This window comes from Cynoglossus semilaevis, chromosome 1, assembly GCF_000523025.1.
Source record: "Cynoglossus semilaevis isolate Cse_v1.0 chromosome 1, Cse_v1.0, whole genome shotgun sequence".
Classification (NCBI taxonomy): Eukaryota; Metazoa; Chordata; class Actinopteri; order Pleuronectiformes; family Cynoglossidae; genus Cynoglossus; species Cynoglossus semilaevis.
Window position 1 is genome coordinate 26,979,060 of NC_024307.1, and position 13,187 is coordinate 26,992,246.

Genomic DNA, 13,187 nt, shown 5'->3' on the forward strand with positions numbered 1-13,187 from the left:
AGAGCCATGTACACAGAGCTGCAGCAGCTGGTGTTAGGGCCGCAGGTACGTCCCACGGCCATCACTGACCAGGAGCTGCTCTGCCCTAATGCACAGGTGGGTGTCTTTCCTTTCCTTCACCTAGAGTCACGTGGGTCAGCTGTACAGAGATCCCTACAGAGGGACAGTCCCAGTGAGTGAGTTGCTCAGTTTCATTAAAGTCACTCATCACAGTGGTTCTGAGGTTCTGTGGTGTCACAAACGGTTCTTTACTCTCACCTCTGAGATGTCCACACTTTCAACACACTGTTTGGTTGAAGGGCAATTTAGGGTCAAACTGCATGATAGTTTTAGAATTCTTTCTCACAGTATCTAAGTATCTATACAGTACTTTAATACATGTCTTTTTGTGATGATATTCTGTGAATTATTTAAATATTAGCTCTTTTCTGGTTTGCTTTTTCTCACATCTGTCTTAGATAAAATAAATACATGAAGAATGTTCAAATAATCCAGAAGCTTTGTCACATGCAAAGTTTTCTTTTGTAATGTTTTCCAAATGAACAGTTTTGCTTGAAGAAATTTGACTTTCTCTCCAACGTCGGTCTCTTGGAGCCTATTATATATAAATATCCTACATGGCAGGTTTTTCACACCTCAGGGAGACTGATGCTTACTGTATGTACAGAAGTCTTATCAGGTGAATGGGTGGATGTAGTACTTTTGAAAATGGCCCAGTGTATTGTTAGGTCACTTCTGGTTACTGTACACATCTAGGCTGGAAATTGAGGCTGAAATTTTTTGTAGACAACAGAGTCATAAAGATAGATGAAACCAACGAGACAGTGAAGTGAATTTTTGAGTCTGGTCATTAGGTTTTTTTCTGGTCTCTCACCTCCATGTTTTCTCGCTCCTTGTCTGACTTGGTCTGGTCTCCTCAGGAGCTGACGGTGAAGCTGGTGGAGGTGGAGTCTCAGCTGCAGAGTCTGCAGAACATCATGCAGAAAATCATGGGGGAGTTCAAATCCAAACGTTCCCAGCTGGAGCGTGACCCACTCCTGAGACGAGAGAGACAACTGTACATCTTCTTCCACTTGGATCCACGACTCTTGCAGAAAGTAATGGAAGACCTGGAGGCCAAGATGGCAGCGAAGACGGTGCCGCAATAGGCCCGCGCCCCAGGAAAACACCTGTGACATGAGAAGATGGATATGTTGAAATTGAACTGTACAGCTGTGTACCTGTGTGTCATGTCTGTATTATACCTTAAACAGTAAATAAAGTAATACAAACTCCTGTTTATTTCTTAAATTTCTGATGAATGAATGGATGTTGTGGAAGGTTCTGGTCCACATGTCACTGACCAGTCTTTCTTTGTCTCCCTGTTCTGTTGAAGAGTTCCTCAGGTAGGGAGAAGCTGATTGCGTTAGAGTGATGATGGACGAGTCCAAAGACAGGCTGTACTCAGGAGCGCTGTCTCAGGCAGCCAAGAAGGTTCTGGCTGTTCTGTACGCTCAGAGCAGCCAGCGATATCCCAGGCAGAGGCAGTCAGGTAGAAAAAGAAGCAAGTTGATGGTGAAGATGGTACAGAAATGTTCCTGGACATTCAGAGTTTGTATTTGTGTCTTTGTCTGGTGGCAGCAGTGAGGATTTGTGAGAGCCAGACTTGGCTTCAGAGCAGCATGAACATGACACAAGAAGAGAGAGAAGGCAGAGACACGCAGAGAGAAACCAGGTCAAGGCTGCACACACTCCATGTTGTGTTACTGTGTTAAGGATGTTCACGTTGGTCATTGCTGTGGTTACTTTTTCATTTAAAAAAAAAAACATCTTCAGATTAGCTCCTGCCAGAAGAGGTGAACGACTCAAATTAACACAGAAATTCTAGAATGTTATAACACTCCTGTGGCTAAAAAAAAAACATCAACACCAATCAAAATAACTCCAATCTTTGATGGTCGAAAAAATCATTCCTCCCAGCTGTCTCCGCCCTTCCTCATTCATGAGGGGAGGATTTCCTGACAGAAGTGGGAGTTGCCCACACAGAGGACAATGTTCAGTTTGAGCTGTAAAAACCATATTGACCATCCTTATCACCATCGCTTAACACCCACAAAATAAATACATCTGTTCAATCAACTCCAACACTTCTGTTTATTCTGTAAAACACAGTCAAGAATCTGGTGTCTGAAACACATTTGTAACCTTCTGAAAATGAACCTCAGTGTTTAAATCAAATTGACTTCACCTGGAGAAGCTCAAAGGTGTTCCCATTTAGAGCAGGAAACCGAGACTACGGTCACACAGTCTCACCAGGAAGGAGAAGCTGACAAAACATTTCCTGGTCTGATGGGTTCCTGGATTGTACCACAAACACTTTGAAGAATTAAAGTTCACTGTGAGCTCCATTAAAACATGGATCCTTCTTGACTAGTGTTTTTAAGGCGTGTGTTGGTACAGTTTGGACAAACAGTTTGAGACAGGAGTTGTAGCTCAGTGTGTCTGATGAAGTTTCCTGTGGAATGTAGTAAATGGACCGAAAATCAAAAGACGTCAAAACATTATCTGGATTTCAATCGGTCAAACAAAGTAAATGTACATTTACATATAGAAGCAACATTTCAGGTGAATACTTGTTAAACTGGCGTATAATAACATAACATTTAAAATGAATGCCACTTCTGTTCCATGTCAGGCCATGGCTCCAGCCCCAGGTGTCTTTGTCCTCCCCTCATGACCACCTGCTGTCTCAGACCTCGTCCTGCTGTCAGCACATGGAGACATCAGAAACCTGCCCGTCAGAGCAGGCCTCCTCCTCCTCTTCCTCCTCCTGCTGGGGGTCATCACTCCACAGGCACTGGCTTCAGAACCCTGCCTTTGGTCACAGGCCACAGGTTTATTCCCACACACAGTTGTCCACAGGTCCAATTCACCAGTCCAGCCCGTCTCCTATCTTCATGCAGGACGAGGTTTCGAAGAGGGTGAGGGATTCCTCTCACAGAGATGACTTCACCCTGACTCTCCAAACACCAGCCAGGTTTTTTAAACATCAGTTTGAGGAGTAAGTTGTAGAAGACAAGAAGACATTTAGTGTTGTAACTGTAGTGGACACAGTGATGGACAAATTGTATCTCATCCTATAGCACAGAGGACACGAGACCTTCCTTCGTCAACAGTGTTTCCACAGATGACGAGAGTCCTGATGTGGTTCTGGTCCCCACAGTGGAACACTCCAGTGTCCTTCATACAGAACCAGCCTCTGAATGCCAACAGGTCTCATTCTGCTGTAGAACAAGTGTGGGTTCTACTGCCAACAGTCAAGGCACCGTCACAGAGATGAAAGAAAATACTGCAGCTGCAGACTGTTATCCACAATGTAAACCACCTGCAGAAGAGTCCAGACTGGAGAGACGTGGACATGTTCACAGAGACACTGACCTGATGGTGAAGGCAGTTAAAATCCACCAAGATGGAAATGAAGATGAGAAGGAATTGAAGAAGCAAATGGAGCTCAAACAGACCAATAAAATGAGACGATCTCTAGTGTTGTGGACATCAGAAGACAAAGACTTGTCTCCTGGTTGTATACCTGAAGGACATGAGGATAAGGAAAAGCCAGTGAGTGACTACAATAGCAGCGTGAAACATATCTCAGTGTCTTCAGAAAGAGAAACCAGCGAGGTCCTGAGTCAGAGCCTGGATGAAAGAGCTGAGGAACCTCACAGTGTGAGAACAGTGGAGCTGACGAGAGATGAGCAGGTCACTGCTGAAGTCAAGGCTGACTTTGAGATTAGAATTAAGGACAAATGGACAACAGTCAGTCTCACCAACACCACAGATGAGAAGGAGTCAGACCTTTCCAGGGCCCAACAAAGACATGGACAGGGTCAGATGAGTGGTGAGGAAATCAAGGAGACGTCTATTAAAGATAGTGAGTCTATGATTCCACATATGGACAGAGGAGCAGAGAACACCTTCACAGGTACATGTGCTATTTCTCCTACGTTGTTTATCCTTTTATACACTTACTGCCTTTAGAACAGCAGAAAAACCTCTGGACGACCAACGGTCAAACAAAGCCCAACTGTTCAGTCCAACTACAAAAACAAATACTTCCAGTATCTCAAAACTAAATCTGTTTCTGTCGCTATGAACGTTTGAAGCGATGCATTTCAACTAATTGCCACTAGAGTGTGCCAGAGTACCGCATGCAGCAGTTATTCACCTGAGCAGCACAATCGAGTAGTAACACGGAGCAAAATGGTCAGATTTGAACATTCGAATTCGAACAGTGTTTCATTATATGTATATGTATTTATAAGTATATAAATACATACACGCACATATATAGAAACAAAGTGATATATATAAAGAAAAAACAGGTGCCCTTTGACCTGTTACTATATATATACATATTAATAATATAATACATATAAAGCTCTCTAAATGAATTTCTTGTGTGAAGAGTATTGATTGCTAAAGATGCTCGGCACTGATGAGTGATGCCGCGCTCGTCTTACAGTCATGGAAACGGAGAAGGAGTCTCAGCTGTTGAGACAATGCTGAGTCAACACACACACAAACACACACGCGGACACTTACTCAGCAAAACACTCGGGTTTGCTGTAATAAAATGTCAGTTTATTCTTAATCAGATTTATCGTGTTGGCTGACCTTGTCCTGTCACACACTGCTGAGCTGTCCAGAACACAAACACACACGTCTGTCTACACATGCTTACACAACAAAGTGTCTCTGTTGACTGATGGATGTGTCTCAAAAATGATGATCAGACACAAACGGTTATATTTCATCTTCGCAGGGGATGCTGGGAAAAGTCTGACACAAGGGTTGTCCCCGGAATGTCTCCATCAGAACTCTGATAACATACAGGTGAGTGTGTGAACCAAGAAGAACGTTCCCTGCAAAGATAAATCTCTTTTCCACAAAGTGTTTTATTTGTTTTTCCATGTTTCTAGGAAAATCCTGGCATTCAAATTTGTCCACTAAAAACAAGGCTTGTTTGTCCTTGACTTTAGAAATGGTTTTTGTGAGACAACAAAACTTTGTTGGTTTTTGCAGCAGGCCGACAGTACGATGGCTCCCCACTGTATCATAATAAAAAGTCCTGACACAGTGGTCCAGGTTGTGTTTTGGCAAGAAAAGACAGTGAACAGCAAAGTCAAAGTGGGAGGAGCACTGAGGGGAAGGAAGGTGGGAGGAAGAAGGTGGAGAGACTGTAGAGAAAAGTCTTTCCTGTATTGCTGGAGTCAGCAACAAACACACATATTGAACACAGATCCATACTGTGTTCGTTTTTCACCTCATCCATCCCTGTTCTGAACAACTGCCTCTGTCCTGTCTTCTTTTTCATCTATATCCTCAAGCACGGCACTCACAGGTTGTGAGGGGGGGGGCAGGTTGTGTTTTCAGGAGGAAATGAGAGAAACTCCTGAAGCTGAATTAAAGGGATGGCAGGTTGTGTTTTCAGGAGGAAATGAAATAACTGATCTTTTTACATCCATGACGCATGAAAAATCCAAATCCGCTCGTGTGATGTTGAGCTGTGTGTGTGCTCCTGTGTGTTTACATGTATTTATGACAAAAAGGAGCTTTGTTTTTTTTTTTGAAGACAAAGTGAAGGTTGCTCAGAGGTGAGGCTGTGATTTACCACAGAGAAGTCTCCAATTTCCTCCCTTCTTGTTCCTTCCTTCTTTCCCTTCTCATCTGTCGTCCTGAACACTGAACTAAAGATGCTCACACTGCTGCCTTTATATCACTAACTGGCTCTAATACCTACTGAGGTGGTGTCAGACCTTCACCTTCATTCTGGAGATGGAGTTACAGGTGTGGAACAGGTCGGTCCTGGACCATTTACCTGTGTGTTCTATAAAAGGCTTCCACACAGGCTGTAGTTGGGGGTGAGTTTATTTACAATGTGGGTTTCAGTTTTAACATTTCTATTGAAAACACCGTCCTACTGTTTAGTGTCCAGTCCAGCTTGGTGACTTGGTAAGGTGTAGACTCCTCATCTGTCCACTAGGGGGTTAAACTGAGAAGAGACATCAGTTTATTCAGAGCTGAGTCTGGTCTTCAGCTCTTTTATTAAATGGTTCCTGTAAGAACAGAACTAATCTGAGCGTGTAGTCTAGTTAAAATACATTGTGGAGTATAAGGTGTTTCTAGTATGTGTATTAGGATTTGAAAAAAATACTGGGACCAATCCTGGTGTTGGTTTTTGGATGTCCTTAGTTGGATCGTATGGTGTGAGACAGGGTTTACAAATCCTAGCTCCTTGAACTGGACTCAAATACAATAGATGACCTCTGTAAGACCCGTGTGGGTCATCTGTGTACCCCCACTGATTTTAATGTGATTTTAATGTAAACAAACTGTCACATTGATTTCTGTTTTTATTCCTTTGTCATAGAACAAGTCACTGACAAAAACCTTCCTGACAGCCCAGGACTCTAAGGAAAGAAAGTTGAGCCTTTTTTCTCCTCACCAAACTCCTCTACATTCTTGTCCTCTGATTCATTCGTCCTCTCTGAAGAGGACACACTCAGACCCTCAGCTCCAGGACCACGATGCTCCTCCTAACACCAACCCAAGCAGATGTGGGTCAAAATGGAAGCAGAAAAGAGTCGGTGAGCGTCGGAGCTTTGAAGCAGCAGAAGACACTGAGTCACCATCCAAAGCTGGCTCCCTGAAATACCTGACCTCTGACCCAAGAGTGAAGGACTCTGGGAAGCTCAACACAGAGGAGAAGCAGCAGATGCTCAAGAGGGTTTCACAGTCTGAGACAGTGCTGCTCACCTTGGTGTTTCAGGATGGCAGAACTCAGTTAGAGCCAGAACAGGTGAGAAACACGGCAGAAAGAAAGGTCTACGTTAAATCCACCGTCTTCACGAAACATGTTTAGGTCTAGATCAGTCAAGAGTTCACCAGGTGGTTCTGACAATGAGCAGGTCTGGTTCCCAACTGCCTCTGGATGACCTGCACCTCCACCAGCTGAAATACAACCCTAATCCATTACAGAGCCTCCTGATGCTTTACTGAAACATCCAGTCATTTTCATGAACAAGTGTACATACTCACAGAGATTAAAATGTATTTATTTTCTTTTTTGATTCTTGATGTAGAAAGTCACTGCTCCAGTGTGTGGCCTCATGATGCTGATCATCTGGAAGGTTCTCACCCCCAGTGAGAGATCAACAGACTCCCTTGGACCAAACGACAGCCTGGTTTACTTAAAACTACACAAACAAAAACCTGCCTGGGTCCAACACTCCAGCCATCTGAGCCCGGAGCTCTTTACCAGGTACAGAAATGATGGCATTCAGATACTGAGGTTGACTTGATGAAGCCATTATGAAGTGTGGAACCTCTTTGTGTAGAGATGTGCTGCTGCAAGTGCTGTCAAGACCTGGGCTGGTGGTTTGTTACAAGGCCAAGGATTTTCTTCGAACAGTTCTGCAGTTTTATGAAGACGAACTTACTTGGAAACAAGGTCGGGTCATCTTCAGGTCTTTATCAAAGATTGGATGAGGAAGTGTCTGGTCATCTTCAGGTCTTTATCAAAGATTTGAATGATGTTCAGATGTTCTAGGTACAAACCACTGGTGTCAGTGCAAGCAGTCATGAACCAAGAACTTGTGTGTTTGTTCAGTGGCGGGCTGTCACATCCAGGACCCACAGGTGTCAGGGTGGCTGCTGGATCCTGCTGATCCCTCTTCCTGCTTCCATGATCTTCTCAATAAACACTGTAAAAAATACACTCCATCATCTACACCGGGAGCAAGGCCAGTGAGTACAACAGCTTTGTTACACAAACACAACATAAAGGTTCATCTTTGGTTTAGGGAGTACCTTAAACTCATTGTGGGCTGACTGTGGTTCAGCTCTGGCTCATTTGAAAAAACGTTTAAAGAAAAAATGTAATTTTTGTCTCAAGTTACTTAAAGTGAGAAGAACTACCATTGCAGTTGCTGAGGAGGGTTTTATTAGTCCCTGCCTTTCCTTTTTCCTCTCAGGGGTCTCGGTTCATCTCAGCTCTCTGCTCCCTCTACTGGCTGAATCTTGAGCTGCGCTCTAAACTACAGGTCAGTCTATCAGTAGATGTCCCCGGTTGTGGAGCTGTTGTTCTCTGATGTTTGAGAGGTACAAGGATCTGATGTCGAACTTCCAGAACTTTACATGTCTATATTAATGTTAGACTGGAAGGATGTGGGTTTGATGCCAGATCCGTGGTTGGTTTGCATCAGGAAGGTCATCCAGTGTACAAACTCAGCCAGGTCACTGTTTGGACAACTGATAAAACAGGGACAAGCCAAAGGTGAGTCTCATTAAAACTCTTCTTGGTCCCATGTCCAGAGTCACGGCCTGTGGGAGCTGTACTCACACATGGAGCTGAACATGATCCCTGTTCTGGCAGGTGAGTCGTGTCCTTGAATAATCCTAGTACCAGCCAAAACTGACTGACAAGGTCCTGGACAGTCATTGACTTAATGAGGTCACACTAAAGAAGACGAAGAAACACTAAATGTATTTACTTTATCTTTGTGTTTTACCTCATTGTTTTGTGGATCTCTGATTGGTGTCGTTTCAGCCATGGAAAGTCAACACATCCATGTAGATAAAGCTGCGCTGAGGGGAACTTCAGACCTGCTGGGTGTAAGTCCAAAAGACATCGCTTTTTTATTCTATACCCTTTCAAGGTCACACCTCCACCTCTAGACTAAAAAGAGTTTAAATCTGTTTAAACGTTTCAAAGTTTAGTCAAGAGTAGGACAAAACACATGGAATCACATAAAAGCGTCTACTTCAAACATCCTCATCCAGCTCAGCTGTTGCTGTTGTTGCTGTTGTTGTTGTTGTTGTTGTTGTTGTTGTTGTTGTTCTCCTCCTCCATGTTCTTCTGGCTGCTGAAGCACAGAGCTGCTCTGCTCACGCGTGGAAACCATGATCCTCCAGATAACTTTTCTGTTCAGGATTTGAATCAGTGTTTATTGTTAATTGTTGTGGACACCCGTCCAACACACACTCAATCTTCACACCCACGGTGGTGTGTGCCAGTGAGGTTGTTTTTGTGGAGCGTGAGGCCTGGTGTTTTGTTGTCTGACTATAAATAGGATGTAGAGCCTGTTCTCTCCAAGAGGCTGAGCCACAGGAAGGAGCAGCGTTGTCATCCTGACACACACACACACGCAGAGGACGCAGTGAGATTTTTTTTCAACTGCGGCAGAGTCTGGTACTGGCGAGCCTGCGTGGTCCTGCTCGTCTCCACTCTGTCGTATTGGATTTTCTTTCTGTGTGAGTCGTCAGGTCTTGTGGTCTTGTCTGTACAGCAGCAGGCCGTTCAGGCTTCATCTCACACACACCCACAGACTCACGTTGCCTGCTTTGTACCGGAATTAAAGCTTCGCTCCGTCATTTGGTTCTGATCCTTTGAAATTCCAGTCCAGTGCAGCTTCTTCATATTTCTTGATCTGCGGAGGTCACCACTGCTGATCCTCTGCCTCCTCATCCCTCTGCTCTCAGACACACTAAACAAAGTCAATGTTTTGAAAGACATTTTGGATTTTAGTTTTTTTATTTACTGCAAAAAATCTTCTTCTCACATTATTGGTTCATTCAGAAATGATGGACCAAAAAAATGTTAAAATATGTTAAGGTTTTCATTCAAAGACCATTCACAAGGTATTTGAAATGTGGCACTCTCCCTGCACGTCCCTCTGTGTGTGTGTGTGTGTTAGAGAGACGGCTCTCAGGGTCTAGAATTCAATATTGATGAAGCAGTCTGGAGCCTGCTCTGGGCTCAGAGGGAGAGACACAGCAGTAGATTCTGGAGGTTGTCTCTAATATAAGGTTCAGTCTTGAAAATAGAAACTCACATTTGATCTTGTTGTAATTTCCATTTCCTTGTTCTCTCTCCTGTCTGTCAAACACGATTTTGTGTAAATAGCTGCTGCTGGTGTGTGTGTGTGTGTGTGTTAATTATGATCATTGTTATTATTAATGTGTCATGTTTCAGCGACCCTTGTTGTTTTCTCCACTTCTGTCTGTCCTTCAGTCCAAGATGAAGCAGTTGGAGCAGGAGGCTCACAGAGCAGCAGGACAAACGTTCCTCATCACCAGCAACACACAGCTGAGAACAGTGTGTATCTGTTCTACCAATCCACAGTTATAGGAGGGCTTTTTGTTGCCTGAATTCTTGTGTGTGTGTGTGTGTTGTCTTGGGGTGTGTGCACATGTTTATGTCTGCCTGATCTGTGGGTCTGCTGTGCTTAAAGGTTCTGTTTGAGAAGCTGCGCCTCGACCTGCTCTGTGAGAACAAGAAACTCCCCAAGACCATCAACAAGCAGCAGTCAACCTCTGAGGCTGTGGTGTGACACACACACACACACTCTCACACACACTCTCACACACATATATCTTTGAATCCTGAGGTAAAAGATGTTGAACATGTCTAATGTTTGGCGTCATGTTTTTTTTTAGTTAGCAATAAATGTTTGGCGTCATGTTTTTTTTTAGTTATGAACCAATAAACCAACTGGTAAAGGAACAATGATCTAGTCCGTTTATGAGCCGGTTGTTGTTTTTCCTAGATGAGGTATAAATACACAACCAAAATACATGTCATGTGTTCCTCGTTAACATTAGGTTTTGGTCGTACTGTTTCGTAGTTGCTGCAGCTTCAGGACCTCCATCCTCTACCAAAGATCATACTGGAGTACAGGCAGGTCAGTCTGGTTTGATATCTACAACTGTCAGTCCTATGTTGGTGTAAATAACACATCGCTGCTCACAGGTACTGTGAGTGTGTGGTCTGTCAGTTCATGTGAAATTGAAGGAACATTCCAGATCACATTTTTCTGATGCGTCTTTTTTGGGTTTTTTTCTCTCTCATAGATTCACAAGATTAAGTCAACATTTGTTGATGGAATTCTTTCGTGTATGGAGAGAAAGGTGAGTTGGAGTTGGACTAAAGCTAAAGGACTTTGGTTTAACCTGTGTCCCTGAAACAAACATGTTTAAGTTATAACCAGAATAGTTGAGGTAAGATGGTACAGTAGCTTCACCTCTGAGAGAATTGGATAAAGTTTCAAACTTGACCTTGGAAGTTGTTGTTGTTGTTGTTGTTGTTGTTGTGCTGAGTCAGTTCTCCACCAGTCTGTCTAGATCTCCAGGCCTGTTTGGCTTCTGGTGGCTGTGACTCATCAGCTGCTGCTGCTGACAAACACAAATATGAGAATGACTCCACCAATGTGGAGAATCAAACATTTGTGGGACATTAGAAACATCTCATGTTGTGCTGGAACAGAAACGGAATCTTTGGTCAGTGGAGCCAGAAACACAGCTTTGGTTGAATGGAAACATGATGGATCAGGGCTGACTCAGCAAACACAAAACACAGTGTGTGTGTGTTCCTGTGTGTATATAATTTATATATCTGTGTCTCCCTGAACATGATCAGAACCACATCTCCTCCACGTGGTACCAGACCAGTGTGGTGACTGGGAGAATCTCTGCCAAACACCCAGTGAGTATCTCACAGTAACAGTCTGGTAGGATCGTGGAGCTGTCTGTGGTGCTGAATGGCAGGCTCCGCCTGGGAGTGCTGTCTTTTCTCTTCCTGGCCAATACATTTTAAAACCAAAATAACAACATTCACAAATGATGACTAAAACACTCTACAACCAAACCAAGGGTATGTTTGTTTCCCACACCCACTTTTCCTTTCCTTTACCTTTTCCTTCAGCCTGCTTTTCTTTAAGCCCCAACTGGATCGATTGTTCATTTCCACATCAGCCAACTGTCAGGGTCTAGAGGGGCTGACGCTAAATTACACAAACACACTCCCATGTATGGAGACACATTTCCTAATCGCTCCTAAAGCCCAGTGAAGTGATTGTGCTGCTGCTGAATGGTGTGTGAATGTTGGGGCAGTTGACCAGTTGACAGATTTGGACTCATTTATTTCAGTGTGGATGAGGTTTTATTGTTATAGTTTGAACAGTTTCACAGACAGATTTATGCACAGTTAAAAGCAGCGTTGACTTCTGAGCGTTTACCCTGTGGTTCAGTTGAGGTGAGTCTACACTGCAGCTAAAGGAAAGTCTGCATTAGAGCAGCACGGCTGTAAAAGAGCTGCTGAGTTCAAAGATCTGCATGGAGCGAGTTGAACTGCAGTGGAGAAGAGGGAGTTTCCTGCTCTGCCTCATCTGCAGACCTTCATCCAAAATGGAACAGAAATGGCAATAAAATTTTAAAAAATCAAATAAAATCATGAGTTAAAGCAGCACAAACACAACAACAGCAGAAAAAAGAGCAAGGGTCAAATAAATAGAATCCAGACATTATAAAAATATGCCATTGTCTAACATAATATAATAAACAAATTAGGTTCATCTTGAACATTCGTAAATACATCTGTATTTTGTTTCTTTGTAGAAACAGTTCCAACATCTGACAACAGTACCATGTGTTGCTGCATTTCCTCTTTGAAGGATTGCTTGAGGTTTTCAGCTGCTCTGATCTGAGGTCAGCATTTCACTGAAGTGTGTGTTCTGGCCCGAGACACTACTGCATGAACAGGACGCCTCGGTTCATCAGTGCAGGATCAGGAATCTCGTGGTGTTGTTGCTGGTGGAAGTGATACTGTGTGTTTGATTGATTGATAGTGGCATCGAGAATGGAGATCATTTAATAGTCTCTGAGCGTGAGTGTGTGTGTGTGTGTGTGTGTGTGTCAGGAGCAGTGGTGCTTCCATGATGCAAATACATGTGTTTGTGTTTGTACAGTAGCCGAGTGTGTGTGTGCTCTGGGATGAGTCATTAAGTTGGTGTGGTGTGATTAAATGACCTAACGCCGTCCAGTGACTCAGTCATCTGCGTCTGTTTAACCAGTGATTACTCCTCAGAGGCTCATTATGGATCGGTGGTCCAGATTTATGTCCATCTGAGCACAGGACCATTTCTGTAGTCAGTGTTTTTTTTTGTTTGTTTTTTTGGAGGCAGTGGAATTAGTTGCAAATGTGAAATAGACTTTAATTGGTAAGTGCAAATGTGAAATAGACTTTAATTGGTGACTTTAAATTGTTTCCCAAAGTGGAGGGTGAGGCCCATGTGCAGGTCCAAAGTTTTTGCAGTGATATGGAAAGTGTTAGTATTTTCTGCAGTAGCAATGTTGGCAACGTTAATGCAGGG

At 43.5% G+C, this 13,187-nt stretch overlaps 2 protein-coding genes across 2 annotated transcripts in view; both read left to right on the forward strand.

Moving 5' to 3' along the window:
* haus3 (HAUS augmin-like complex, subunit 3) overlaps positions 1–1,148 on the forward strand; it is a 3,986-nt gene extending 2,838 nt beyond the window's left edge. The window contains exons 6-7 of the mRNA XM_025061801.1: positions 5–96; positions 921–1,148. Coding sequence (XP_024917569.1) covers positions 5–96; positions 921–1,148 — 320 coding nt within the window. The remainder of the gene's footprint in view (positions 1–4; positions 97–920) is intronic.
* poln (polymerase (DNA directed) nu) overlaps positions 1–13,187 on the forward strand; it is a 36,171-nt gene that overhangs the window by 2,780 nt on the left and 20,204 nt on the right. Inside the window, exons 2-18 of the mRNA XM_017032178.2 lie at positions 1,376–1,531; positions 1,621–1,714; positions 2,675–3,040; positions 3,123–3,961; positions 4,802–4,872; positions 6,410–6,838; positions 7,122–7,300; positions 7,377–7,489; positions 7,649–7,785; positions 8,013–8,081; positions 8,353–8,413; positions 8,588–8,652; positions 10,052–10,135; positions 10,272–10,364; positions 10,665–10,721; positions 10,891–10,947; positions 11,456–11,521. Of these exons, the coding sequence (XP_016887667.1) occupies positions 1,414–1,531; positions 1,621–1,714; positions 2,675–3,040; positions 3,123–3,961; positions 4,802–4,872; positions 6,410–6,838; positions 7,122–7,300; positions 7,377–7,489; positions 7,649–7,785; positions 8,013–8,081; positions 8,353–8,413; positions 8,588–8,652; positions 10,052–10,135; positions 10,272–10,364; positions 10,665–10,721; positions 10,891–10,947; positions 11,456–11,521 (2,898 nt within the window). The 5' untranslated portion in view covers positions 1,376–1,413. The remainder of the gene's footprint in view (positions 1–1,375; positions 1,532–1,620; positions 1,715–2,674; positions 3,041–3,122; positions 3,962–4,801; positions 4,873–6,409; positions 6,839–7,121; positions 7,301–7,376; positions 7,490–7,648; positions 7,786–8,012; positions 8,082–8,352; positions 8,414–8,587; positions 8,653–10,051; positions 10,136–10,271; positions 10,365–10,664; positions 10,722–10,890; positions 10,948–11,455; positions 11,522–13,187) is intronic.